General features: G+C 41.4%; 3 protein-coding genes across 9 annotated transcripts in view; 1 reads left to right on the top strand and 2 right to left on the bottom strand.

Annotated features, from left to right (window-relative positions):
- The window catches only part of MYO1E (myosin IE), a 70,709-nt gene extending 68,196 nt beyond the window's left edge, over positions 1–2,513 (top strand). The window contains exon 28 of the mRNA XM_069867191.1: positions 306–2,513. Within this exon, the coding sequence (XP_069723292.1) occupies positions 306–382 (77 nt within the window). The 3' untranslated portion in view covers positions 383–2,513. The remainder of the gene's footprint in view (positions 1–305) is intronic.
- Positions 2,514–2,719: 206 nt separating this feature from the next.
- On the bottom strand, positions 2,720–7,750 carry CCNB2 (cyclin B2). Its single transcript, XM_069867205.1, has 9 exons — positions 7,709–7,750; positions 6,356–6,481; positions 6,150–6,275; positions 5,650–5,820; positions 5,418–5,576; positions 4,844–5,080; positions 3,881–4,021; positions 3,187–3,297; positions 2,720–2,987 (listed from the first exon to the last, which is right to left on the bottom strand). The coding sequence occupies exons 1-9, from the start codon at positions 7,736–7,738 to the stop codon at positions 2,886–2,888; spliced, it is 1,203 nt and encodes a 400-aa protein (XP_069723306.1). The 5' UTR covers positions 7,739–7,750; the 3' UTR covers positions 2,720–2,885.
- Positions 7,751–7,889: 139 nt separating this feature from the next.
- Positions 7,890–25,873, bottom strand: part of RNF111 (ring finger protein 111) — a 41,489-nt gene continuing 23,505 nt past the window's right edge. For 2 of the 7 annotated variants that reach the window (XM_069867237.1, XM_069867233.1), the window contains exons 6-14: positions 24,706–25,025; positions 23,580–23,835; positions 22,511–22,868; positions 21,374–21,499; positions 20,451–20,577; positions 13,076–13,168; positions 12,059–12,154; positions 11,161–11,288; positions 7,890–10,760 (exon numbers count right to left, since the gene is read on the bottom strand). In XM_069867237.1, coding sequence (XP_069723338.1) covers positions 10,643–10,760; positions 11,161–11,288; positions 12,059–12,154; positions 13,076–13,168; positions 20,451–20,577; positions 21,374–21,499; positions 22,511–22,868; positions 23,580–23,835; positions 24,706–25,025 — 1,622 coding nt within the window. In that variant the 3' untranslated portion in view covers positions 7,890–10,642. The remainder of the gene's footprint in view (positions 10,761–11,160; positions 11,289–12,058; positions 12,155–13,075; positions 13,169–20,450; positions 20,578–21,373; positions 21,500–22,510; positions 22,869–23,579; positions 23,836–24,705; positions 25,026–25,873) is intronic. The other 5 variants (XM_069867235.1, XM_069867234.1, XM_069867236.1 and 2 more) reach the window with 5 other exon arrangements.

The following is a 25,873-nucleotide window of genomic DNA, read 5'->3' as shown; positions in this document are numbered from 1 at the left end:
GACATACAGGTTCTAAAGAGAGTAGTTCTGTCAGAGGCTGTGGCTAAAGATTATCCTAAACCACGGCTGTAGCATAAGAACAAAAAAACATAACAACAAAGCAGTTCCAGCCCTTTAGGGCTCCAAAGCAACCTTGTAAGGCACAGTGATGTGGCCAAATGATGAGCAAGCTCAGGTTCTCAAAATCATTTCTCCTCCGTCCTTCACAAGGCAGCTCGCAATGCATCCAACGGCTTTGCAAAGCTGCCTCAGCAAGTACACAAGAATGTTTTACAGGACCTCACTCCTTTCTTTCTGTGTCACAGATCCTTCTGGCTGGTGGACAGGAAGACTACGAGGGAAACAAGGTCTTTTTCCCAACAACTATGTCACCAAGATATGAAAGACTGTCAGACACAACTTAGCATGAAGTTACCAGTGGTTGAAGCTTTTCCCTTGCCTTCAGGACACTGTTCTTCTGAGATCTGCTGTTCTCGGCACCATTTTCACAAGTCATACATAGGCAGGAAGAAAATTACCCACACTGCAGACTGATCTTTTGTCTCAGAAGCATACAGCAATGGAAACCTGACCAATTATTTATTATATTTAAAACCTGGTTTTGACACCTAATAAGTGAAGGATGTCAAACCTACCATCTTCCTGGAACAGGAAGGTGCTTTGCAGTCTGGGACCAGGGACTTTGAAAGGAGGGTATTTAATAAGTGCCTTCAGCCAAGTATCAGTGACCTTTTGAATCATCTACTGAAGATAATGCTAAATGCACGTCTCCTGTAATGCAGATTATGCTGGGGAACATGTTAAGTATGCTGCTACACGTCAAAAAGGTTTAGGCTCATTTGGGATGTTGCCATCTAAAAAAAACCTCCTGTGATGGTGTATTTAATTCTGTACAGAGTTGTAATGGAACTGGTTTGTGTTTGCTGATGTGTTTAGGGACTCCAACAGGCACTGTAAGAAGTTAAACAGAAAACCACGTAGTACTGTATACTAAACGATGTTGCCTTCTTCAAGATTTATATTATAATATGGCTGGCCCATGTTGGATATATGTTTAATGCTCTACCTGTTATAAGAAGTGTCTTTATGCAGAGCTGTACATTTATAGAAACAGATCATATACTGTATATAAAAACTGAATGCAATAGAAACATGTATGAATGTATCATGTAGAACTCCACTGTTCTTACTCATGAAGTAGTTCATCTAGAGTTTTTATGCCAGGTACTTACAGATATGCACTACTCCTTTTAAATGGCAGAAGCAGAAGTGTTATTGCTTAAGTCTGACTGCCTCCTACACCAGAGCGGCTGCTGCTTGCCGTACAGTTATCAGCATTCATGCTTTGCCTTCTGAACCTCCATAAAATAAAACACAAGAAGCAGTGAGCTGAACAAGCCGGTTCCATGTAGTCTGTTTTCAGTTATGTCTACAAACAGATCCCTTCACAAGACATTGATTTCTGAGGACAAAATTCCCTTCCTTTGCTCCAAACCAAACTATTTTCCGTACCACAAAGCTTGTGGTAAGAGCATATGTTGATATTAGGAAGTTGCATAAGGTTTAAGATACAGCTTTAAGTCTTGAATCCCTTCCCTCTTATATTCACTATCTAAACCAATTTGAGGCACAGTTAAACTCCATCTCCAGTAGAGATGAGCAGTTGTAGAAGCAGTTTCTGGAAACCAGAGACTAGGGCCTCGGTCTGGGGGCATCACACACACAAGGGATCACACTTGTTTTTCAGAAGACCGTTTCCCCTAAGTGCTAGGCCTACTTACCCCCTCAGAAAGAAGTCTTCAGAAGATAAAAAACCAAGTAGCTTCAACATCCTTCCCACAGGGGGAGCACCGAGAGCTAGGCTAGTTTTGTAGTATTGTACATCAAAATCTGCACGCTCCGACACTGGGAGACGGGAGGAAACAGTCTAACTTAGAGAATAGCCAAGGTCTATAACTTAACATTACAGATCAAGGACTAAGTAAACAAATAGGCTTAAACAAGATATTGAGGCAGAAAAGTTGCAATGCTAAATGCTTCTATTCCTCAAGCATACAGCTGCCGGCGTTTATTAGGCACAAAGTGGTGTTAAGCGGTAAGGAAAAATCTGCTTTAGGTGGGTTTGACTGGCAGAAGGAGGGGCGGGAGAGCGAAGAGGCAAGGAAAAATTAATTGGGGGTTTTTGTCCAAGTGGAGCAGAGATTTTTAAGAGCAGAGCTTCAAAACATCTCACCCCTACAGTTGAACACCTACAGCCCCTGCAAAGGAAGACAGATTTTTTTCTTACCTTAGGTCCCTTCATTTAGGTACACAAAGATACAGAAGACAGTCTTAGCTCAGCTGAACACAAAGATTTACCAGGCTAATACCCGTTACAGCCAGCCTTGATTCTTACCCAAAATGTAAGGCAACAAACTATACAAAACAAGAAATTCTTGTATGCTGCTTTGGGACAAGGCAATAAAATAAAGTACATACTTAGTATCCTTTAAGGTACACAAAGAAAAGACAAACTGGCTCACCTGTTCTTTCTTACCTGGAGATTAAAAAAATCCCAAGTTTCTAAATATAACCGACTGTAAACCTGGAGATTGTCACTGCAAGTCAAATGTCTTGCCTGGCCCTAAGATTGCAGCCACGTCTAGATAGCGCCTTGAAGATGCACTGTCACAATACAGGCTTTTTTTCTTAAAAGAGAGAAGCTTTATTTATTTACTTTCAGAGTGGTATTACAAGCCAAATTTAAAAGTCACCTTCCGAACGGCTCTGAAACATTCTGTGGGTAAGGCTGGAATGCTATGTACAAAAAGTAGTAAGATCTGCCTCAAAAGGCAAGTAAGGACAAAGTGCATCATGTACCACCAGGACCTCGCTGCTTAGGGCGATCATAGGAGCGATGAAGCCAGGTCCTTAACTATCTTGCTGGTCAGTTGAGGGATTGTGCTGATCATCATTAGTTTGGAACTTGCGTATTTCTGCTTTGTAGCCTGCAGAGACAGAGGAACAGGGTTACAAGAGATTCACACCGTGCTTATATTCAGGCAGATAGTTTTGGTCAATTAGCCCAGCTGCTTGGAAAAGAAGGAAGCAAACAAAGGTTATGTGTGAACATCATTACATAAGGAGCCACACTGTGCAGCAAAGGTATTTCTACAACATCAAAAATAGTCAAGTAGTTATACTTACAACATATTTTGTTAGCTTCTCATTTACTTTGACCACATTCTTGGCCATATGTTTCATAGTCATCATAAGACTCTCTTCTGTGTAGCCAGTGTAGTACTGCTCCTTTGTGCCCTGCAGCGCAATAGGAATGGGTTTGAGATTTACGAAGCAAGGATTTCTGCTCAAGGCATGATCGCTTCACGCAGCAAATGCCCTAAGCTTCACCCGCCAGCCTGGAGCGCTGGGAGCTGCAGCACTGTCACTGAAGGTGGCAGATCCAGAATGAATTCCAGCATAAACCAGGCCTGGACAGAACGCCAAGAACCTCCTTTCTACACTGCACAGAGGATAAAAGAAGCAACCCTCCCAAGAGCGACCACTAGTGGAATTACAGTTCACTCCCCATGGTCCATGATTTCCTTATTCCACATGTATTATAAGAATTAAATATCTGCCTTTATTTACAGCATGGCCTTCTATAAATCAATTCTTTTAGAGAGCATGAAACAATTTTTTCTTTTCTGTGTGAACACTACATTTTTAGTTGTACAATTCTTTTTCAACCTGCAGCTACGCACCAGGCTGTCCAACCGCCATTTGATCACTAGCATTATTAGAGACCTAAATAAAGTTTTCCAAAGTAGTTCTTTTAATTGTCCAATTCCATTGACTGAAGGAAAAAACTCCCAACAACGACTCCCATTAAAATACTTACCCAGCTGTTACGCCCCAGGATCTTTTGGGACAAACATAATGCAGCAGCTGCGATCTCTGAAGGACGGTGATGAACCATGTCATAGTCCAGCAGTGTCAGCTCCATTAGATATTTTGCTAGTGTGTGTTGCTTAGCGTCAGCCTACAAGATCGAAAGCTTGTTAATCCACGAAGTTTCACTCCACTTTATCACAACAATTCAGGACTATTTATTATATTAACTGACAAAAACAAAAAATGTCAACAAAATCTCATATTAAGGCCAAGGGACCATACTCTTAATAGGCACTCATCTCAAAATTGAGACCAAACCAGCCCAGTCTCACAGCCGTTTGCTATTTAGACAGAGAACCACGTGATGGATTCTAACAGAAAACTGCAGTATCAGGCCATGCTGTGCCCAGCCAGGGACAGGAGCGCTCCCTCTGTGACACACTGGGGCTGGGGGAGAAGTGTAAAAGGACTTAAGGAGGTCCTTAGTGAAGCAGCCAGCGAACTTCAGGAGTTCTCGCGGTCTGCTGAGGCAGGGAAGCCCACGGGCGGTTCATTTGCATGAAACTACTGAGGTGGGAAAAAAAGGTGCGGGCAAGGAGAAAGCTTCCCTTTTAATTCTTAAATAATATAGTATTTGCATCCAAAAGCTATCAAGAACTGCACCACTGCTCCCCTTTGACTACAGAATACCCTGATCACCAGACTCTAGTAACATGGGTTCTGCTCTAGGCCTGTAACGTTCTCGCCAGCAGGACTGAGCACAGGCCCCAGTAAATACGAACGCGCAGAAGCTACGGCTGCCACAGTGGTGTCACCACGTTACACCACATGGTGGAGCTTCACTCCCCAGTATTTCTTGATCCAGCGTGCAAGCAGAAAGCAAGTAAGAGCACATGATAAAAACGCCAAAAGTGACCTTGAGAGACTGTACGCAGTCGTAAAGTTCCATATAATGAAGACAAGTACCCACCTCTCCAGCTTTTGATGCTCTTCGTAAGAAGTGAATTGGAAGAGGTCGTCCCAAACTGAAGTTTAACTCTTGAAGAATCATAATCTCCATTTCTCTAACATCATCAGTGGTGTAGGCATTGTCAGTGATGTAAGCATAGTCTCCTATATCAGGAGTTAACATCTCTTCATATTTTGCAGCTAGAAACAGCGCTGTAACACCCACCAGCTGAAGCTTGTTACGAGATACTGGATGATTCTGCAATACAGGAATTTAAGAAACACGTCCCAAAATGTCAAACTCTAGATAAACATATTCTCATTTATCATTTTAAAATACCAGTATGATAGTACTCATCCTTATGATGTCAATAGCATTTTCCACTTTGAGTTCAAAGTGTCTATATAATGACGGGCTCAAAGAGAACCACAGCCTCAAAGTTAAATGTTATGTTATACCGTGCTCTTGCACAAAGAGCAGATATCGTAGCTTCTATGATTTATAAAGAAAAGAAAAAAATCCTAAACTTCTTTAAAAGCGTGGCCGTTGAACAAGTCTCCTAATCCAAACAGGAGCTGAAAAACATCTTTCTTACTTGCAAGAACCGATCCATGACGGCAACACACATATACAGCGTCTCCTGCAGAAGCCGGAATCTTGAGTGGACCTGGATAAGCCAGTCAACTAGAAGCGCACGCATACGCCCATTGAGCATCTCCCCATCAAGGTAATGCGGGCGGATGGACTGCTGCAGCTGGAGGAGAAAGAGCCGCGTGAGCAACAAGATTAACACTGTACAGCAGAAGCACACGTTCAGCGTGTCATACCTCAAGCTCTCTCAGATACAGGTAGATGTCTTTTACGTAGTCACTACACAGCTGGGGATTCTCATAGTCCTCGGCATCAATGTCTTCAACGTTGTTGAGCAACACATCGGAGAAGGCTTGGCACAAATCCTCCTCATGCATGGATATGTCCATAGGAACAGGAGACAGAGCCTAAGGAACAGATAATAGTGCTTACATATCTACTCTGCAAGCTGAAAGGTTCTTTGTTTTCATGTTTTTCAAGTTACTAATGCAATTTCTTAAGATAAAAAGCTGAAGCTGAGCTTGCATTCTAGCATGGCCAACTTTCACCAAGAAGCCATACACACAGAATCAGAAGACTTTCTAGTAATTGCCAGCTAAAGCAGGAACTTCATCCAGCACTTAACACCTAGCGCTGCCATTTTAACATTAGGCTTTATGCACATCTTGCATTAAACCAAAACCTCAGTACAGAGGCTTTGTCATTAAGAGCTCTAAGTTGCAAATCAACTTTTTACCTTTGGAACGTCAGGTTCTTTGACGGCTTGTTTCGCAGCAGCGGGAGGTTTTGGCAGGACAGTTGCATTTGTCTTCTTACTGGGTCCTTTTGCAGGCTTTATGGGCACTTTGGAGCATTCTGTTTTCTGCAGCAGAAACAACAACTATTAGCACAGAGCCAGTAATCGATCTTCCCCTTAGGGATAGGTTTCAAGCATCCCTTTACCTTAGGGGCACGCACTCCTCTCGTTACTTTATTCCCAATCTCTTCCAAAGCCGCCCTCCTGCCGGGAAGGTGAGGCTTGGTTTTGCCTTTAACTTCGGTGACACCATTTTCCACGCCTCTAGTGAGCTGAAACACCAGAAACACGGCGTCAGAGTCCCAGAGCGGCTCCCGTCGCGCCCCCAGCCCCGGGGGCGCCCGGCAGGGGCCCAGGGCGACTGCGCCCCGGCTCCTTCTGCCCCCCCCGCAGCTCTGAGCGCAGCTCGCGGGCTGCGGGGCTGTCGGTTGCATTCACGCGCTCTGCACGGCGCATCCAGCCCCTCGCTCTCGCACGCCCAGCGCGGCCTGAGGGCTGCGGGGCTCCCGGCGCGCCCCGAGCCGCCCCCGCTCCCCTTCGCCCCCTCACCCACCCCTCTCCCTTACCGCCCCGCCTCCCTCCTCCCCTCCACGTGCCGCCCGCCCCTCCACCTGCGCCGCCCGCCCCTCCTCCTCCCTCCCGGCTCCTGCTCCCCCTTCCCTTCCCTCTCCCCGTCCCTCTGCCTCCCCCGTCCCCTCCTCCAACCCCTCGCCTGCTCGCTCCGCTCCCGCGATTCCCTCGCCTCCATCTTTGCGTCCCTCTGCCACGCCGCTCTCCTTCTTACTCCCCTTCCCCTCCCTCTCCTCCTCATCCCCCCGCTCCCTCCCCCCCTGCCCCTGCCCGGTCTCCTCGCGCCTCTCCTCCTCTCTCCTGCCCGCTCCGCTCCTTCCATCCATCCCCTCGCCTCCCTCTCCACGTCCCTCTGCCTCACCCCCTCTCCTCTTCCTCACGTTCCCGCTCCCTCTCCCCTCTGCCTCATCCCCTTCTCCTCCTCACGTTCCCGCTCCCTCCATCCCCTCACCCCCTCTCCTCCTCCTCACGTTCCCCGCTCCCTCTCTCCCCTCGCCTCCATCTCCGCTCCCCTTCCACCTACCCGGTCCCCTTTCGCCTCTCCTCCTCTCGCCTGCCCGCTCCGCTCCCGCTAATCCCTCGCTCCCCTCGCCTCCATCTTTGCGTCCCTCTGCCTCACCCCCTCTCCTCCTCACGTTCCCCCTCCCTCCATCCCCTCAACCCTCTCCTCCTCACGTTCCCCCTCCCTCCATCCCCTCAACCCTCTCCTCCTCACGTTCCCCCTCCCTCCATCCCCTCAACCCTCTCCTCCTCACGTTCCCCCTCCCTCTCTCCCCTCGCCTCCATCTCCGCTCCCCTTCCACCTTACCCGGTCCCCTTTCGCCTCTCCTCCTCTCGCCTGCCCCTCGCCTCCATCTTTGCGTCCCTCTGCCTCATCCCCTCTCCTCCCCCCTCCCCCGCGCCCCCCATTCCCTCTCCCGTCTCCTCACGGCGGCTCGGCGGGCGGCGGGCAGCGCCATGTCGTGCGGCGGCTGCGGGGCCGGCGGTGCCTGCGCGCGGCGGGCGGCGGCCGCGGTTAAAGCCCCGCGCGCGCGGCCATTGGGCAGCTTCGTAGGATGCACGCGCGCCATTGGGCGGCGGGGCGGGGCGGGGCACGAGCCTGTAACGACACCGGTCTCACAGTTTATTTATTGCATACAAAAGGGTTTCTTTTGACAATGGAATCTCATACGAAAAGTAATCGGATGCGTACTGTCGATAATCTCGTCTTCACAGTCAAAGACGCCGCAGAAAACTTAAGGCAAATGCATCTAAGCGTATAAAGCACAGTAAGTGGTGGAAAGTTTTAACATCGAGAGCCTATTTTTTTCCTTCCCTTAAATCATAGTTCAGTCACGACTCCGGCACAGAGGGCGGCTGCGGCTTCACCCAGAGTTCAACCCCACAGGACAACGTTATAAATACATTTAAAGCAAGACAGGTCAGCAGCAGCTGTAAAACAAGTCAATTCATGGACCACTCAGTACCTCTAGTACCAGGCACCCACATCAGGCGCATAAAAGATTTCCTAAAATAATAATAATTCCCCCAACTTGTGCTTCTTTGTCCTGTAAGGAAGCCCCAAACCAGACTCCATCACAGACCCAGGGCCTCAGTTATTTCAGAGGCCTCAATTTTTTTGTCCTGTCTCTCAAGTGCCTTCTGGGAAACTTAAAAGTGAGTATCCAGACTTCAAGCATCGGCACTCAATTAATTAACTTCCCTCCTTTTCAACAGTCACTGAAAAACAGAGCGTGTTCAGTCCCTCCAGTTACTTCTATTCATTTTTCTGCTTCAACTTCGTGCTCACTTTGTTTCCTACAGCCATAACATTTAAGAAGCTTTTGCATAAAACCCTGTTTGAAGCAAATCAAATCACATGTTGCCTCTCTCCCATTTCACCCATTGCACAAGCACAAAGTGGTTTTTAAGTTCAGTTTTAGCAATGTAATTAAGCTTGAAAACGCATGCTGGAAGGAGATCTCTCTCCCCTCAGAGCCTCGGTGCCAGAGGTGTTAAGTTTGCTACCAGCAGCAGACATCACACCAGCAAATGCTACTCCTAACAGATTAAAAAAAATATGGAAGAGAAGCAGCTTCAACCAGACAAAACCAGGCATCAAATTAGATAAGGTAATATTTAGAAATAGATCACTTTTTTCTGCGTAAGCATAACAGTTCATGTTCTAGGTTTACTGTAAACCATTTCACAATCTGGTTATGAAAGACAAAGACAGGAGAAACTGAAGGTATTTATTATTCAATCCACTTACAAAGCAGGTGGGGCTTAATGCAAGCTTATTGACATGATCATATACGATCCCCAAGGAACATCTTTTCCAAAGCGACAGCAATACTGTCTCAATGTTTTTGCACATTTGCATTTTGCAACGTTGAGCACATTTAAATAAACTAGAATCTATTACATGTGAAAGAATGTTGATGAGCAACTTGAATCCTGACGTGGATTAAAACCTCCTCCCAAGGTGAAGTGTTAGTACATTATAACTTAATTCTATATACTATATTATGCAGCAGATCTTAACTATAGAAAATATTTTAATCAGTGATGGACCGTTGGCAATTTATAAAGAGGGAATCTATGATAAAGGCAAAAACTAGGTAACCACATAGTTGGCATCTCAGTTTCTACAGGAATTTACAGGCTTTCAATTTACTAATGAAAAATAAAACAAGAGACAAGTGGATTTCGCTAACTTTATTAACTTTAAAACTAATAAAAATCCCAAGACAAGCCTGGAATCCCTAGAAGTTCTATGAATGCATGTATATCTGCCAAAAAACCTGACAAAATCCCCCAAACCAATAACTCTGCAGCTCTAAGTCCTTATTGAATGGTTTTATATTAAAAAACAAATACCACCCGCCCCACCCCAACCCCCCCCCCAAAAAAAAAACCAAACTCCCTCAAATGTGCGCAGATACTTCAACTTAAGTTAGCAGAAGACCAAACAGATTCTAAGCTCTTTTTCCATTTCCCCTAATAATTTTCAATCTGCAAGTATCTACAAATCCAGCTAATCGAAATCAATATTTAGTGTTCACTAGAGCTGTTTCACAGCAGCAAATATTTAAGTTAGGGATTCAAATTTCTAGACATAGGAAGAAAATGATAAATACAATCTGAACAGCAGTCTAAATGTTTAATATTGACATTCAAATATATCTGCATTGTGCTGAAATTTTAAAAACGAACACAAAAATCTGATCAGACGAAACCTCTGGTGATGAGTACGCTATACGTATCAGTCAAACTGAATATAGTTCATATCCTGTTCCCAGTATTAAGGATGTTATTTGACTCAGAACTGATATTGTAAATATACAGCAGCCATTTTTTCCTAATTAAGGAATGTCTCAATACATAATATTATCCTTTTCTAGATGATCTTTATACAATTAAACTAAAATATAGGATCGATTAAATTAAGGAATCCGAGGTTAGTAATGAGTGAAATCATACTTTCAAAGCTCGATACTATGTAAAACAACCAAGAAAAAAAAAAACAAAACAGACCACACAATTCTACTTACTAAAGCAGCTAATCTTGCCTGCAAGTTCGGGGTCACAAAGCCCATAATATGTGCAAACAAATGCAATACAAGAAACCATGCAAAAATACAGTAATGAATTAAAAGAAAAAAAAAATGTAAAACCTAAAAAAAAAGTTTTATAAATACACTGAAACTCAACTGTCTTTTACTTAAACTGTACGTCTAGCATTAGTTGTACCATATAGCAGAGCCAGCACTCTAGGTTCAATGCTTCCAAATCTGCGCAGGTAAGTCATGCCATCTTTGGTTGACTGCAGTACCAGGAAGGATGAGAGGGAGTGAGAAGGAGGAGAGTTCTGGAAAGCGGTGTCAACTTTCGCTAGGCAGCTGAGCCTCAATGTCCACTCTGCAAATGGGGCACTTCTTGTTAGTAATCAACCACTGATCTACACACACTTGGTGGAAGAGGTGCATACACGGAAGGCGCCTGTCGTCAGAACAGAAAAACAGTGGCGTTAATAAAGCATTTCCGCACTGACATACCCACTGGAAAAGAGGAATTTGTTACACCAGTTTAAACCCGTTATAGCTTACATAGCATTACTCCAGAAAAACTAAAATCAACAGTCCCAATTAACTTAATATCAGCTCAGGCTCATGTTGTAGGACAGACAGTCAACTTACAGAAGATCATAATAATTTACACTCTACCCAAAGACAATACAGACTGAACAACGTCTGTTTGCAGTTGCAACTTGGTTTTACTGGTTGAATAACAGACAGCCTTTAAACGTAATGTTAACCTAGGGAGCATGGCACCGTGTTCAAGTATGGTCTCAAAGACATAACATGAACATTTTATTCTGATTTTCAGAAGTACTGTTTACCTGACATCTTCACCTTCCTCCAGTATAGACAAACAGATGGTACACTTTTCCTCCGTGTCTTCTTCTGTCCCTTCCTCCCCATCTTGTTTGCAGTGCAGTTTCCTCTGTGAGAACCAATCAGTTGTTACCTTATTAGTAGAGATGACATTATTGACAAACTGAGTAAAATCTGTTTTTAATACATCTTCATCACATACTTTTTTGTAAACATTTCATAATATTTATTTCCAATGTATCTGAACTAAAATGAATCAAGAAGCAGCACTTGGAGAAAAATCACAGGACACTTCAGATTTATTTACCTACTGTTAACTACAGAAGTCTGCTGGACCGTGTATATATTAATTTCATATTGTTGCAACCAGTCCTTTTATTTGTTGTCTATGAATTATCTTAATTCATGAACAGGCAGAATAAACTATCCTTCCACACCTAATACCTTAAGGCATTTCTTACTAAGTGTGAAAGAACACTATGTAAACATGGATGGGATCCTATATTACAGTATAATAAACCAGGCAGGTAAGCATCATGAACAGCTAACTGCAAAAATAAAGTGTAATTCTGAGTTGCCACTGAAATCTGTTGACAATGGAGCTATTACCAACAGTTATTTCATTGCTCGCAAAGCTGTTCAACTGCTGGACAAGTTATTAAATCATACCAAACCACTTTTGTTTATCACATTACAGAAGCTCTTTATCTAGGGACCAAGTTATTAACTTTTTTTTTGTGAAGGAAGCAGTATTATAAACTTTGCTTACAGTCCTTGAAACTGCAAGATAAAGAAAACATGCACTCTTTGAACTTGACATTTCTGCAGATTTAAGCCAACTATAAACGTGAGTACATTTTCAAAGAAATACTACAGACAGGCCACAATTTGAGAAAACCTCACCTTTTTGTATTTATGTGGATATGTGCATCTTTCTATCGTTCCCTGCGTTGCTCCACGATTAACGTTGCCTAATCGTTCCTCCAAGTGAATCAGCTCCTAAAAAATTACCAAGGAATAAAGAGTGTAAGAACTGTTATTCCAACTACCTTGAGTAAATATTAATTTAATCTAACCCATTTGCAGCACAAACAACTCAAGTCCCAACTTATTCAAACACAGGCAAAGCAAAAAAAAAAATAGTACGTTGTGTCAGAAAAGTGGTAGGTTTCTGTAGAAAAACCAACACAACAACACTGCCTGGTATTTTAGGTTATAGTGAAATGCTATTTTACTACTAAAAATCACAGAAATTGTTTGTCAGCTAGGACTGGTTGCCAAGATGTTCACACGTATTTGCATATGTAAGCAGGAAAATGCAACTAAAATGCACCATGTAAATGATTGCTTTCTGACAGTCGTTAAGACTTAAAGGAAATAGATGATTCAGTCGTATTTAAACTGAAGCAACTTTTCTCCAGCAATGGGTTTATTAGAACCATGAGATGTCACTGAACATGTTTTCAGTGGACTAGGTCATTAACTCTCTGCATCTGATACCTTTTCTTGTCTCCTTTTATTTCTTCTTCCCTCAGTTCCAGTTCCTGCACTATCCAGCAAACGGGACGGCACTGTTGAAGTCGCCAAGGTTCACCCTCGCTAGGAGGATCCTGGCAGTCAGAGACACCACTGCCTTTTACCAACATATCATGCGAATACTACATCCCACTAACTGGGTGGTGAGCAGAGCAAGGTGCACTGTCAGTTAATAACCACCTAGACCTACATTGTCCAGGAACCTTTCATCAACTGACTTTTCAATGCTTTTATCCTGGTTCACGACAGTGAAATCGTTCTATAAATAAGGGGTATTTATGATTACTTTACATCTATATATACAGAACTAGCTCTACCATACACCCTCCCCATATTCCATCATGACACATTTCGACATATATCTAGTTTTATTCTATTACAAACCTCAAAATTGCCCCTGAAAGGGCCTCTGAATGATGTTCCATCCAATCCCGATGAAATGTAACGGATGTGAGGGTAGCCCGCCATGTCTGGTACCTATTCAAACAGCAGACGTTAAGTTAAACCTATTCCGAACAGTTTCAGTATTTTACTGTTCACTTTGTAAAATTTAAGATCCTGTGGCTTTTATTGAATCACTTATTATTTATACTCCTCAGCTTGAGCATACAAATCCAACTGATGGCATAGCACACCACCACTCTGGGCTCTCTAAGCATAACCAGAAGAAAAAACAGAAGTGAGACTAGATCCTCTATTGTAATCGCTCCACATCCACATTACATTTGCTTGGTCTCACTTCCCAAGTCTCAAAATCTCAACCTACTTCGTATAAACCACCATAAATACCTACCTATTTTTATAAACCAAACGCCTAAAAGCTATGCAAGGAGGTATAAAAAGGACTTGCTACATATTCTCAAATATAAGTTTTTGGTACCACAGAAGAAACCAGGCTAACACTCAGTCTGGATCCTTATCTTACCCCAAACAACTCAACAGATTCAGGCACACTTCAAATTTAGAGGCAGACAAAAAAAAGCAACACTGAAAACTCATGTCTAAAGTCACAGGCAACTCTACACACACTCTATATCCAAGCACCCACCGACTTCCTTGCATATTAAGGGATACAAGCAGTGAACATAACACTAGTGCCCAGTGCTATGCTCTGCAGGCACTTCAAGCAACAACGCTTTTCATACAGGAAAGCAGAAAGGTAATTAAAGTATCAAATGCCACCTTCAGAGCAGGGCTTCTGCATTCCATTTTCAACCCCACAAGATGAGTAAGGGCATTGACTTTTTGTGAGAAACATACCAGCAGCAATTTTTAATGAACAGGTGAAAAAAATCCCAGGTGATCAGCAGATTCAGTTTACTTTAATCATGTAGAGTGCACCCACCTGAGGATCATTTGGAAATAACCTTAAGTATTTGAGAAATACCTGATAGCACTGAAAGGAAGATAGTAACATCTCTGTTGCTGTATGTGACACCTCAAAATTCATCTCATGAGCCCGTGAAGAAGTCAGACATACCAGATACTACTCATGAAGTCAGGTACTCATGTATGGCTTTTCTCATTTCCAGCACACACTTCTAAGCTTAACATATATAAAGACGTAAAACTGAATTAATGAAGAAAATGTTCTTCAAATCCACTCTGGTAACTAAAAGCTGACAGGGACTGAAGAGATTTCTCTACCCTAAATAATTTTTTTTCCAGAAAAGAAAACCAGAATCAGATTATTTTAAAGCATTTTATATGGTTCCTGTTAAATGATGACCATGTAGTGCCAATATAAGCCACAAGTACAGGCACAATAATAGTATTAGATTTTACAAACCAGAGTAATAGAAACTAAACATTCAGAATATTGCCAGAATCCTAACACAAGAGGTGCCTCTCTCATAAGCAGCCTAAATATCTGTTCATCTGAGACTAATTAGAGCTGGAGATGGGAAAGAAGCAAGGCAGGATGACTGCTGCAAACTCCCAACAGCGTATGCACTTACACATCCAAGCTGTTATGCAATATGCAGACCATATTTACAGGTATACACTGTATTTTGAAAATCATCTCAGTAAGAAAAACCAGCTCTTTTTTACCTGCAGAATAAGTAGTCCACTAACATAGCAAGATTTTAACTAATTACATTCATGACTACAAGCTGGAGGAAATATGAGCAAGACAGAAGTATCACGGATGCCCAACTAAGAACAGTCTAACTAAAATCCTTTTCAAAGTTACCATCAAGCTTCAAACACAAAGAGAAGATTTCCACTCTCCTGAAATAGCTTCACACACAAATGGAAGTGCGGTTTTAATTAAGTTTTCATACTGAACATCAGAAAAAAGTAAAACCTTAAAGCTCATAAATGTAAAGAGTTAAAGGTAATGCCAGTCTGCACTAAGTGCTTGTATATGTTCTTCTGGATACAGTCAAACTATAACAAGTCTTTAATATAATCTAGACCTGCAAATTCCAGTACAAGTTTTCCCAGAACCGTTTGTTCCCTGTAGGCCAATTATAATCTGTTTCTGGTTTTGCACTTTTTATTGACACTTCCCACTATCACAAAAATGTGCAGCAAAAAAACCTCAAGGCTAAGTCTGAATCAGTCACAACACAAACATTCTGGAACAGCCTGAAACAGCTAACCTGCAGGGAATATTCTCTTCCTTGCTACCTTCCTTTAAACACCTTCCATTTTTCCAGGGTTTTTTTGCCTTTTATTTGCCACAGTCACTAAAGAGATTCTTCCATTACATGGTACTAATCTTATCCATCCCAACTTTTTATTCAATGGTTCCCATAAAATACGATCTTCATACATGTGAAGACAAATCCAAACAAAAAGCTTATCTAGTTAACTGCTTACATCCACATCAACAGTCGAAAAGAAGTAAAGCTGATCAAATGATACCTTAATAAGCCAAATGAAAACAAGGAAAAGGTTGAAAGTAGTTTTCAGGGATACACTGTGTAAAGGAACAAGTCATGCATGCTGCATAGCTAAACTCTAACTGTACATGTTTCTGAGGAGATCATAAGGGCTCTTCCAACAATCACTATTCTACCAAAAAAAAAAAAAATGCAGCAGCTGCATTATGAAAGTCCTATTTTCTTATTTGAAAAACACAGCTAAATTTGATGCAGCTCATCAAGACTATTTAAAACTTAAACTACTACAGCTACATTAAGTTACAGCCTTAACCTAAGTGTTCAGGTATTTCACAGGAAGTTTGTGAGCATTTTTTACTGAGAACAGTTGCATTTCTTCAAGCTGTGACACCTGTAGGACTACGCTCTGAGGGATATTATTCTGAACAGCATACACCTACCATAATGTACTGGGACCTACCAACCTACACCTCCAAATCACTCCCAGTTTCTACAACTAAATGTAAAGATGGCCTCAACCATTCCGAGTCATTCAACAGTTAAAAGAGTAAAAAGTAAGGCTCTGGAATAGAAGAAAAGGGGGTGCAGCATATGAAAGTGGATGTGTAACACCTGAGAGATGTTAAGTTACCATAAGGAACTTCTTAAAAATTACGACCCAGAGATCTTCCTCTGACTGGCAAGCTGTGGTCTAGGTTGACACAAATTAAGGAGCCTTCTCAAAGCTCACATCATCCCTATATAGGTTTATTGCACCATAGCTAACCCAAACTCACAATCAACACGACACTGTTCAAAAAGGCAGAAGAAGCTAGAGTCAAGAGAATGGAACAGCATATCCCAGCAACTTCTCTGATTAACAGGTAGCTGAAACAGTTTGAGAGGCACATAGATAACCTCTGTTAGTTAAGATACATTTTATAAAACAAATTTAAAAAAAAACCAACCTCAAAACACAAAAAAAATTACAGTTAAACGTGGCATTCTGGTCATGCAGGTAAACGGATAAACATCTGGAAAATATGAGACACAGGAGAGATGGTGGTATGGAGAAGGGCACCAATTCAGGGTGTCCTCAGGCCAAATTTAGAAGCACGTTCTGGAGATTTCTTTTTGAAGTTTTCCCTTTCCAGATTTCACTACAAACTACAATACTTGTTCTTTCCTGGAGCAAGAGAAGAATAGGAATTCTGCTTGGGTATGCGTTACAGCCGTAAGTATGGTTTGGCTAGTCAGAATTATGGCTGGTATAATTTCATAATTATGAAAAAGTCATATTCTCTTTAACATTCATCTCAGCTTATTAAATTATGGAAAATCCTATCCTGTCCACCCAGATGTGATAACTGGTGTTGGGCACTCTGAGTCAAAAACCCTTTCATCAGCAGTGCCAAAAGAGCAGCCAAAGTCACTCAGAGTAAACAAACTGAAGTGGCATCTAGCAGCAAGCACCAGCATCAGAGAAAACAGAGGACCAGATAAAGCCTCTGTCTCTTGTGTTTTTCTTGTCTGATGTTTCATTAGTTATGCCATCTACGGATCTTCAGTTGATTCTTCCCAAAAGTGTTGTTCAAGTTGGCAGAATGGAGCCCATCATAAAAAAATCACTTTGACAGATCTTCCCTCAGCACATACTCAGTATTAAAGCGATAGAGATGAGAACACCAATCGCTCTAAAGCCAGGGTCACACTTAAGTTAATTGTGTTAAATCAATGAGGGAAGCAGCCTAATCCATGTCTACACAGATATAAAGGAAGCTCTTTTTAACTGCTTTTAATCTAGGATTCCTCCTGAAGTAACATTTAAACAGCTTCAACCAGCCTCCAAGAGGTTTTGCTTCCCTCTTCCCCTATTTGATCTGTCAAAGCTGCTGAAAAATAAATTATCTCCCCCGACATTTTTTTGTTATTTTGTCTCCCTGAGGATTAAAACTGCAGTCTACATTCCAACACTGACTAGATAATGATTGTCTGCATCCAATTAAAATCTGAAATTGTTTTATCTGCATACTGGTGCCATTAAACCCCAAATAATCCATTATGCCCTTTAGGGTCTGGCAGTAGACTGAAGGGGTTTTAGCACTCTGGAAAAGACAGAAAAAATGCACACTGCCTATTGGGGAGCATTATTTCAGAGAATGGATTAGACACAAATCAGTTTTGTAGCTGAGCTGCTGCATGAGTTACTTGAAAATGCTTCCACCTCTCAAGGGAGAACAACATTTGATGACAACTGCATCAAGAACCAAACTACTGAGTACCCTCCATACCTACTGAAAGAAGAAAGCACTCCTCATATCATTGAGCACTTAGTAGAGGGACTCTAATCACAGTTCAGCCTCTCCTCTCCTGCCCTTATTCCTTAAGTTACAAGGAAAAAACCCAGGTGACAGCTGCAATTAATCTGTTGCTCCTTAATAAAAACTAAAATGGGATTTTTGTTTAATATCCGGTTAAGTTTGCTAGGTGAAACGCTTTACTGACTACTAGTTCTATATTAAAAAAAAAAAAAAATCAATTTTGCTGACAGATCTGCAATGCTCTCACATAAATGCAAACAAAGAAAACTTTGGCTTTTGTTTTGCCACTGACGGGGTAGAATTCTCAAGAGGCTTCGTAATGCCTTGAACTCGTTGTGTATGCAGCTTCTAGCAGCGCTCTAACCTGCCTCTATGCTCTTCTAGGGTATGCGGCCTGAATGCACTTCAAATTAGCCTGAGACAGAACACAGCTTCAAAGTTGTAACACTCGATCTGATCACAGCAAGGTTCCAAAGATCTCCCAAACATTTGAGGGAGTACTGCTTACAGCTGTCTCCACACCGTAACACACACTACCAGTACACAGTGTACAAAAAGTCAACACAAACAGCTTCAAGTCCATTTCATCCAGAGATTCATGAATTCCTGTTATGACTAGATATCCCTACACAAAAAATGCACAAGTGCCTGTAGAGTTAAAGAACTCTATTTTGGCAGACACTTTTATCAATTAGTAACAGCCATCACTGAGAAGGCAAGACTCCCTGAAGTATTTCAGGCCGGACACCAGAAAAAAAAATTCACAGAAAGGATCACTGGGCACTGGTAGAGGCTGCCCAGGGAGGGGGTTGAGTCACCTTCCCTGGAGGGGTTTAAAAGACGGTGGATGACGTGCTGAGGGACATGGTTTAGTGGCTGATAGGAATAGTTGGACTCTATGATCCTGGAGGTCTTTTCCAACCTAGTGATTCTGTGGTTCTATTTTATCACACATTCAGAAAACATTTCTGAAGACTCTCTATCAGAATTTCTTCCATTCTGCTCCTAAAAAGAAGGGAAACAGCAGGGTCCCAACCATGCGCGTGTGCAACGCTGCAGTTGTAGGAATACCCCTGCAAAATTTAAAATACATCTTAAAGTTTCTCACACTGTAATAGAAGGATCAGCTGAACCCTGAAATATCTAGAAACTTCACAGCGGTAGAGGAAATAAATCCTATAACTGACTTCCTAGCCCTGACAGAAAACTACATAGAATAGGTGTATGTTTGACTTGCCGCCTCCTAATGCCACTGCAGTTCCCTGAACAATTAAGAGAGGTTTTTCTCTTTAAGAATCTAAAACAAATGATATTACAAGTTACAGTGCAACACTTGAAGTAAGTGTAAGAATGGCAAGCCATTTTCCACCAACATGAAAAAACAGACACCTGACTGAAGAAGAAAGCAGAAAGTCTTAATTGGAATAGATAGATTCATAGGAGACAAGGTTATGCAGCAAGAACCTCATTAGCTGCACTAAAATTCTGAATACTGCAAAATACTCCAGAAAGTCTGTGGGAAGTAAGCAAGCTGTGCATTAGCAAATTACCAACCCTGGTAAGTCAGGGACCACTCGAGGATTATTATTGTGTTAGTTAAATAGCAAGAAGGAAGCAATTTAAGACCAGACTATGAAGAGACAGCTACGGCAGTGTTCCCTGTGAATTTACAGTTCAATCCCTAGATGTAAATTTTGGCTAACAGAGGAATTTTGGATGGACAAGACCTACAGGTTGATTTTTAATTACAACTTTATCTTTTTTTTTTTAACAGACGAGCCCATAATTTTGATTAGATTATCTAGCTCTAAGTGTTAAATAGTATGGGTTAGCCATGCAGAATACCACATTAAAAAAACCCTAAACATGTTCCATTAAACTATATCTGTGTCTCTGCCAATTTTCATTAAAGAAAATTAGACAATTTTAAATAAACCGGTCTCTTCCAACCTGGTTATTCTGTGATTCTGTGAAACAATCTTTCATAGGTATTACTCTTTAAAGCCAGAGTTATGCTGATTTTCCTTGATTTTCTACTGCGGATTTTAAAAAGATGTGTGTAACAAGGGACTAGGTTGTCCTCACACTTGTTGCTTATGACACTTCATGCTACAAAACCATGTACTTATCACAGAGAATTAGGCTGATGAACACCAAGTATTATTTGAAAACAAACTAAGCCTCTAAATGAGATTCTAGCTGTGCTGTATATACATCTCAAAATAAAGCACCAGTACTAATCCTCATGCACTGGGCGGAAAGCTGGTACCTTTAACAATCCAAAGCTCATTAACTTTAAAAATCAGATGCAGAGGGTCAATGCATTGCAATGCAAGTGACAATTTAATTCAAATATGTTGCATTTTACAAAAGCTGAAGTTAGAAATGTTAGTGTGCTAAACTGTTTTCTCTAACTAGATATCAGGCTGTTCTATCTCCCTCTCTGGGAACAACACACACAAGCATGGGAGCATTTTCTTCTTCACTTGAACCACCAACTTGTGCAGCAATGTATGTGTCCAATTAAAGCCAGTAACCCTTTAAATAATTTTCCTGACAAAACAATTACAATGACCCACGATCACCATTTTTCAGAAGCTATGTCCTTACCATGAGGGGAAGAGCCCCTATTTGCAAGTGATGAAGTCGAGGAGGTGCATGATAGTGAGCCAGGTGAGGATGCAAGGGCCCTGGAGGATAAGTAGCTGCAGTCACACCAGCTTCAATTCCCAGTTCCCTGTCACAGGAACAAAAGTGGTATTACGGAAAAGGCACTTCTTGACCCCTAGATACAATTCCACTGCTTTGGCAAGCATATAGCATAACACAGCTATCATAGCAGCTTTACATAAGAATGTTTTTAAAACTTATTTAAACGTTGCTAAAGAATCATCTTAATCCTGTCATAACTAAAAGCTGTTTTTCAATCAGCCATAAAGATTTGGCACAGTAAATCAGTAGAGACAACTCCACATTTATTATGCCCAGGAATATTATCAGTGTGGAGTCTTCTCTGCAGCTCACACTGAGAACAGTGGCTGTCACACATGCACCTGCTCCCCAACGGTCAAAAATTTTGGGGTTTTTTTGTAATAAATATACTGCAGAACTTAAACGTAACCTTCCCTCAATGGGCCTGTGGCAATTTTAAATCATCTCAGACAAAGAGGAGAGACAATAAATTAGTTCGTAAATCACACCCACTCCTATTTTACAAAGAGCATAAATATACGAACAGTCTTCAGCCACGTTTTACTTGCCAATTTTAAAACCAATTTTTGAAATAACTACTTCAAGTCAGTAACATTCAATTCCATTTTAAAAGCAATGGATAGAAACCCTAGATATATTTTTTTTTTAAGATATTAAGTACTAATAGTATTTCAAAGCCTTATCGACACCTACAAATATTAAAACTACAGGTGCATGCATCACTTTTAAAAAGCACCACCAGCATCATCAGCACTGTGATCAGCACATTATGGTCTTTTGTCCCAAGTCCCAAAGAACTGAAATTGTATCTGATTACTAACCAGGCAGATCTCTCCGGAGCTTGTCGAGGATGGGAAGACATTGTCTGAGGCACATGAATGTGATGCCCATGACCATAATTGGGATGCATTCTGTGAGGATGTGGAGGAGGCCGTTCGTGAGCACGCCTAAACAACATAAAAAAAGCCACGGTTCATTTCACATACTTCCTAGTATCAAGTGAACAAAATCCATAATCAAAACATTGCAGACTGAATTAGTGGAATGCGCTTACAAGTAAAAAAACCAAAACGGAACTCCCCATACAGAATTTCAATCACAACTTTAGATATAAGTTGAAACCTAGTTATTACACAGAATTCTTATTCAAAGACAAAACCAGTTGCAGCTACTGTCACCTGCCTTTCCTTTGGCAGTTGTGACTACAGAAGGACTAACAAAGTGTTTTATCTGAACCTCAAACAGCAGGTAACAAAGCAGAGTCCACACGATGGTCATGTTGAGATTCAGTCATTCACAGCTATGCTGCATTTTATTTCTATTAAAAGTATTGCAAAAGCAATTAGGGGAGAGATCATTTTTGAAATCCTCTTGGATATTTAAAAGCACTATCTCCAGAATTTTAATCACTTCCGTTTCTTTGTGACTGAATACCAAGTCAGTACTGACCTGTTTTCTGTTGACACTAGTGTCACTAATCCAATTTAGCAACAACAGTAGCACCTCTTAAACAGTATCACCACAACATCTCAACATTGGCCACATTCTCATACACTCAGTCTTTTCCTCCCTTTCTAAAGACACAGAGGCATAGTAAAGTTAAGTAAGTATCTAAGGTTCAATCATAATTAATTAATGATGATAAACTGTCAATTTTATATAAAGAATTCCTCCCTGTTATCAGAAGAATGAGTAATGGACAGGAGAAACGTAGCCTCCCTTCTCTTCCACGCCCCATTCTTGCCTTACCTGGAGACGCTGTTGCGAGTTGTCACGTAACAGGTCCAGTCTTAATGTTCACGCGACTGTGACAGTATGTAAAGACACTTCTTACCATGGTTCAATGTTAACTGTTCCTAACCATGTAATTAACAGTTTGATTCACATGCAACATTTTACAAACCCGAGGGAAATGAATTATATGTTTAGATGTTGTTCTGAGTACATTTGTGACATACGTTGGGTGTTGCATCATTCTTCTTCTCTGGACCTCCATCCTCTGGATCACTTCATGAGGATGTAGCCTCTGTGCTGGAGGTGCTGTTGCAGGGATGTGATGGGATATAGGCTGGTGCGTCGCAGGAAGATGCTGTGGTATCGGAGCAGCTGCACTGGCTAAAGGATGAGTTGGTGGTGGAGGTGGAGGAGGAACAGGGTGAGAAGATGCATGAGAGGAGATTGAAGGATGGAAGGGATGCACTGGATGGGGGATAACATAATCTACTTGAGGTGGAGGTTGTGGCTGTGGAGGAGGATTTCCATGAGAGTGAGGACATGCAGAAGCTTGATGGTGAAGAGGTCTGGTCAAAGAAGCATCTGCAACGAAAACACCAGGTGCTTTTAATTTGGTCAGGAGCAGGTTTTGACTTAAGTATCTTCACACAGGTGCTTCAATAAGATTACATCAGTGTAAACAGTGGCAACACAGGAATGTGTTTACGCACTTTTTAAATAAAGTGATTCCAGCAATATACTCTACAAAATCCCCACACCTTCTACAGCAATATACTCTACAAAATCCCCACACCTTCTACAGCCTTCTACTTCCATTTGCCAACATTGGTAAAAAGGAAAAAAGAATTGTGAGATGCATGCTGAAAAAGGTAGATAAGGTGAGAAATTTTACTTCAAGGTTAAATTTTTTAAAAATTCAGTCCCCAGCCCCACTGACTATACTGTACAGACAAAAATAGAAAAAATCAAAATCAAACAAATGAATTGACTTTCTGAGCTTGTTCAAGCAGAACTCATTGTAAGGATGGGACGGGGGTCAGACCAGGGGAAAAAAATAAAAAGGCATTGCTAGAATACATAGGAGATGAAAAATATTTTCATAGCAAATACAGTTTTTGAAGTCTGAATGTTACTAAGGTCACTCAAAAGAAAATATTTTAACTTTGCCTTCACCCTGTTCAAGTCCTCTATGTAAGCTGAACAGTTTAAATACATTTCTTAACACACATTTTGGTAGGCCAGTTCTAAGAGCAAAGCAAGCAGATATTAAGTGCTGGCACATGCTGTACTTACAAGGAGAATGCATATAATGCCGACAGGAGGAGAGCGATGCCTGAGGAGGAGGTTGGGGCTGTGGCTGCGCAACCATACTTGATCCATATCCATCTATTGTTATTGATTGGCTTGGGCCTGCACCAGCCTGATGCCCATAAATGGCAGTTCGAGATGAAGAACCGGGACAGCAGGGGTCAAAAGCAGATGTTCCATGAAAAGCACCACTTCCATGACTTCTTATACCACTGCTGCTTAAGTCTACTGGCAATGCCTGCTGCATAAACAAACCATCTTTTTTTCAAGCAATTCTTCAGACACTGAAAACAAAGTCACCCTCAAACATAAATGTGACAAAAAATAAAAATAAATATATCACAAGCAATTGGGATCCAAATTTTGAAGTTTTAAGGCTCAACTCTTGAACATCCTTTAGATATGGTTAACATTTCTTATTCCTAAATTCCTGAATCTGTCGAGAGACAATAAATTCATGACATCAGTTTGTGTAAAAAAACCAAAGCCCTGCAATGGATAATCAGGGAGTACATGGGAGCTACATACATTTAAATATTTTAAGGCAAAACCAAATCTTTAGTGTTTTCAGTTGTGCCTAATGCATTTATTTAAAACAGAAACCATACTGGCAGTTCTGCATGTTGTAAATTAAGTTTGCACAGTATTGCTCTTACTTATAACCCTATTGTTTAGAGCTGTGATTTTAGTTACTTAAAAAGCCTTAAATAAATTCTTTAGAAGAGCAACTCTTTCATATCTTTTATAAACAGAACATTAGACTGGATCTTTTATTCCCTTAAAGCAGCTCAATTATTTGCACTGCAAAACTGCTACAATCAGCAGAGTCTATTTGGAGGTATTTGTCTTTGGTTTGCTTAAACAGCCACCATGATCTTACAGCCATCAAATGGATGTCAGCACTAAACAGTTACTTGCTTGATTATGACTTTATGTAGAATTTACATTTTTGTGTCCACACATTATAGGTCAAATTTTTCTTTCAGTTTCCTTCTATGATGCCTGCCACAGAACAAAAGAGCAATCAACAATTCTGCATCATCCTAACCTATTCTCTCACATCTATAACAACCTGAAATTGCAAAGGGAGTGTCACAAGAATTAAACGTGCCTGGTCATGGTAACTGGTGCCAGAACTGCTGCTTGCTCCACAAGGTGCCGGCACAGGAGGAGGCCTCTCTACAGGACAGCTGGAGTCGGTGAAGGAAGGAGACAGCGGAACAGCTGGGTGAGGGTTGTGGTGGTGGTGGTGATGATGTTGGAAGTGGTGGCCGTGCTGCTGAAAGCAGCTCGTATGCGGGTGCCCCAATGCATGATGAGTCTGTGAAGGTCCTCCACAAGGAGAATGCTGAGGGCAGCACGATGGCAACCTTGGCATGGCCGGAGGGCCAGATTCCAGTGTTGTATTAGATGCAGTTCTTCTTACATCATCTTGAAGATAAATTAAGTTTGATATCAAAGTGAAAGAAATGAGTAAAGCTGATCATCATAAAACAGAGTTTTAAATAGAAAAAAAACATACTTCATAAATAATTAACAGATTGAACGACAGATCTAGACTAAAACAAATCGGATACTGAAATGAAGATTTAGCTATGCGTGCCAAATGAAGGAAACCTGAATGGTTCAGGTGGAGGTACTGTCATGAGAACTGCTAGAGGACATGAACTGACACTTGCCTTATTCCACTAATTTAAGATATGTTACGAGTAGGGAAAGGAGGAAAGATTGTCCTTGTGGTTAGCATGCAGAGACCTCAAACTCTACTGCAACTGTGCTCAGCACAGGTTTTTTTGTACCTCACCTGACTTGCAAACAGGGACAGAGTGCAAGTTTCGGAGACACTAAGTGCCAGCAACACATACAGCTATTATAGGTCAGTATGTATTTAGATCTATAAATGTGCTTCCAGAGAAGTAACCTACAGGAGGAGGTTTCAAGGAGCTTGTGTACATGCTTCACTTCCTTACAATACACATTAAAAAAAACCCACCCCTGTAACACACTGCAATGGAAGACTTAACTCCCCATGCACCACATTCTATCTCCTTAAAAAGTAAGGATGTGGTTTATTAGATACAACCATATCTTTCCAATAGGGAAAAGCAGAAGGTTCCAGCACAACTTCCTTCATATTTGGGGGGAAAAAAAAAAAAATCAACAATCTTTTTCAGATTTACGTCCCCCCAGCTTATTCCTGTTATGTTCAGTACTAAATGTTCCCATGCTGTTTAACCTAGAGAATGCCAATTAACTTCCTCTGCCTCCTTTGTACAAGG

This window comes from Phaenicophaeus curvirostris, chromosome 12 (genome assembly GCF_032191515.1).
Source record: "Phaenicophaeus curvirostris isolate KB17595 chromosome 12, BPBGC_Pcur_1.0, whole genome shotgun sequence".
Classification (NCBI taxonomy): Eukaryota; Metazoa; Chordata; class Aves; order Cuculiformes; family Cuculidae; genus Phaenicophaeus; species Phaenicophaeus curvirostris.
Note: the sequence above shows the minus strand (reverse complement) of the source record. Positions and strands in the feature narration are given on the sequence as shown.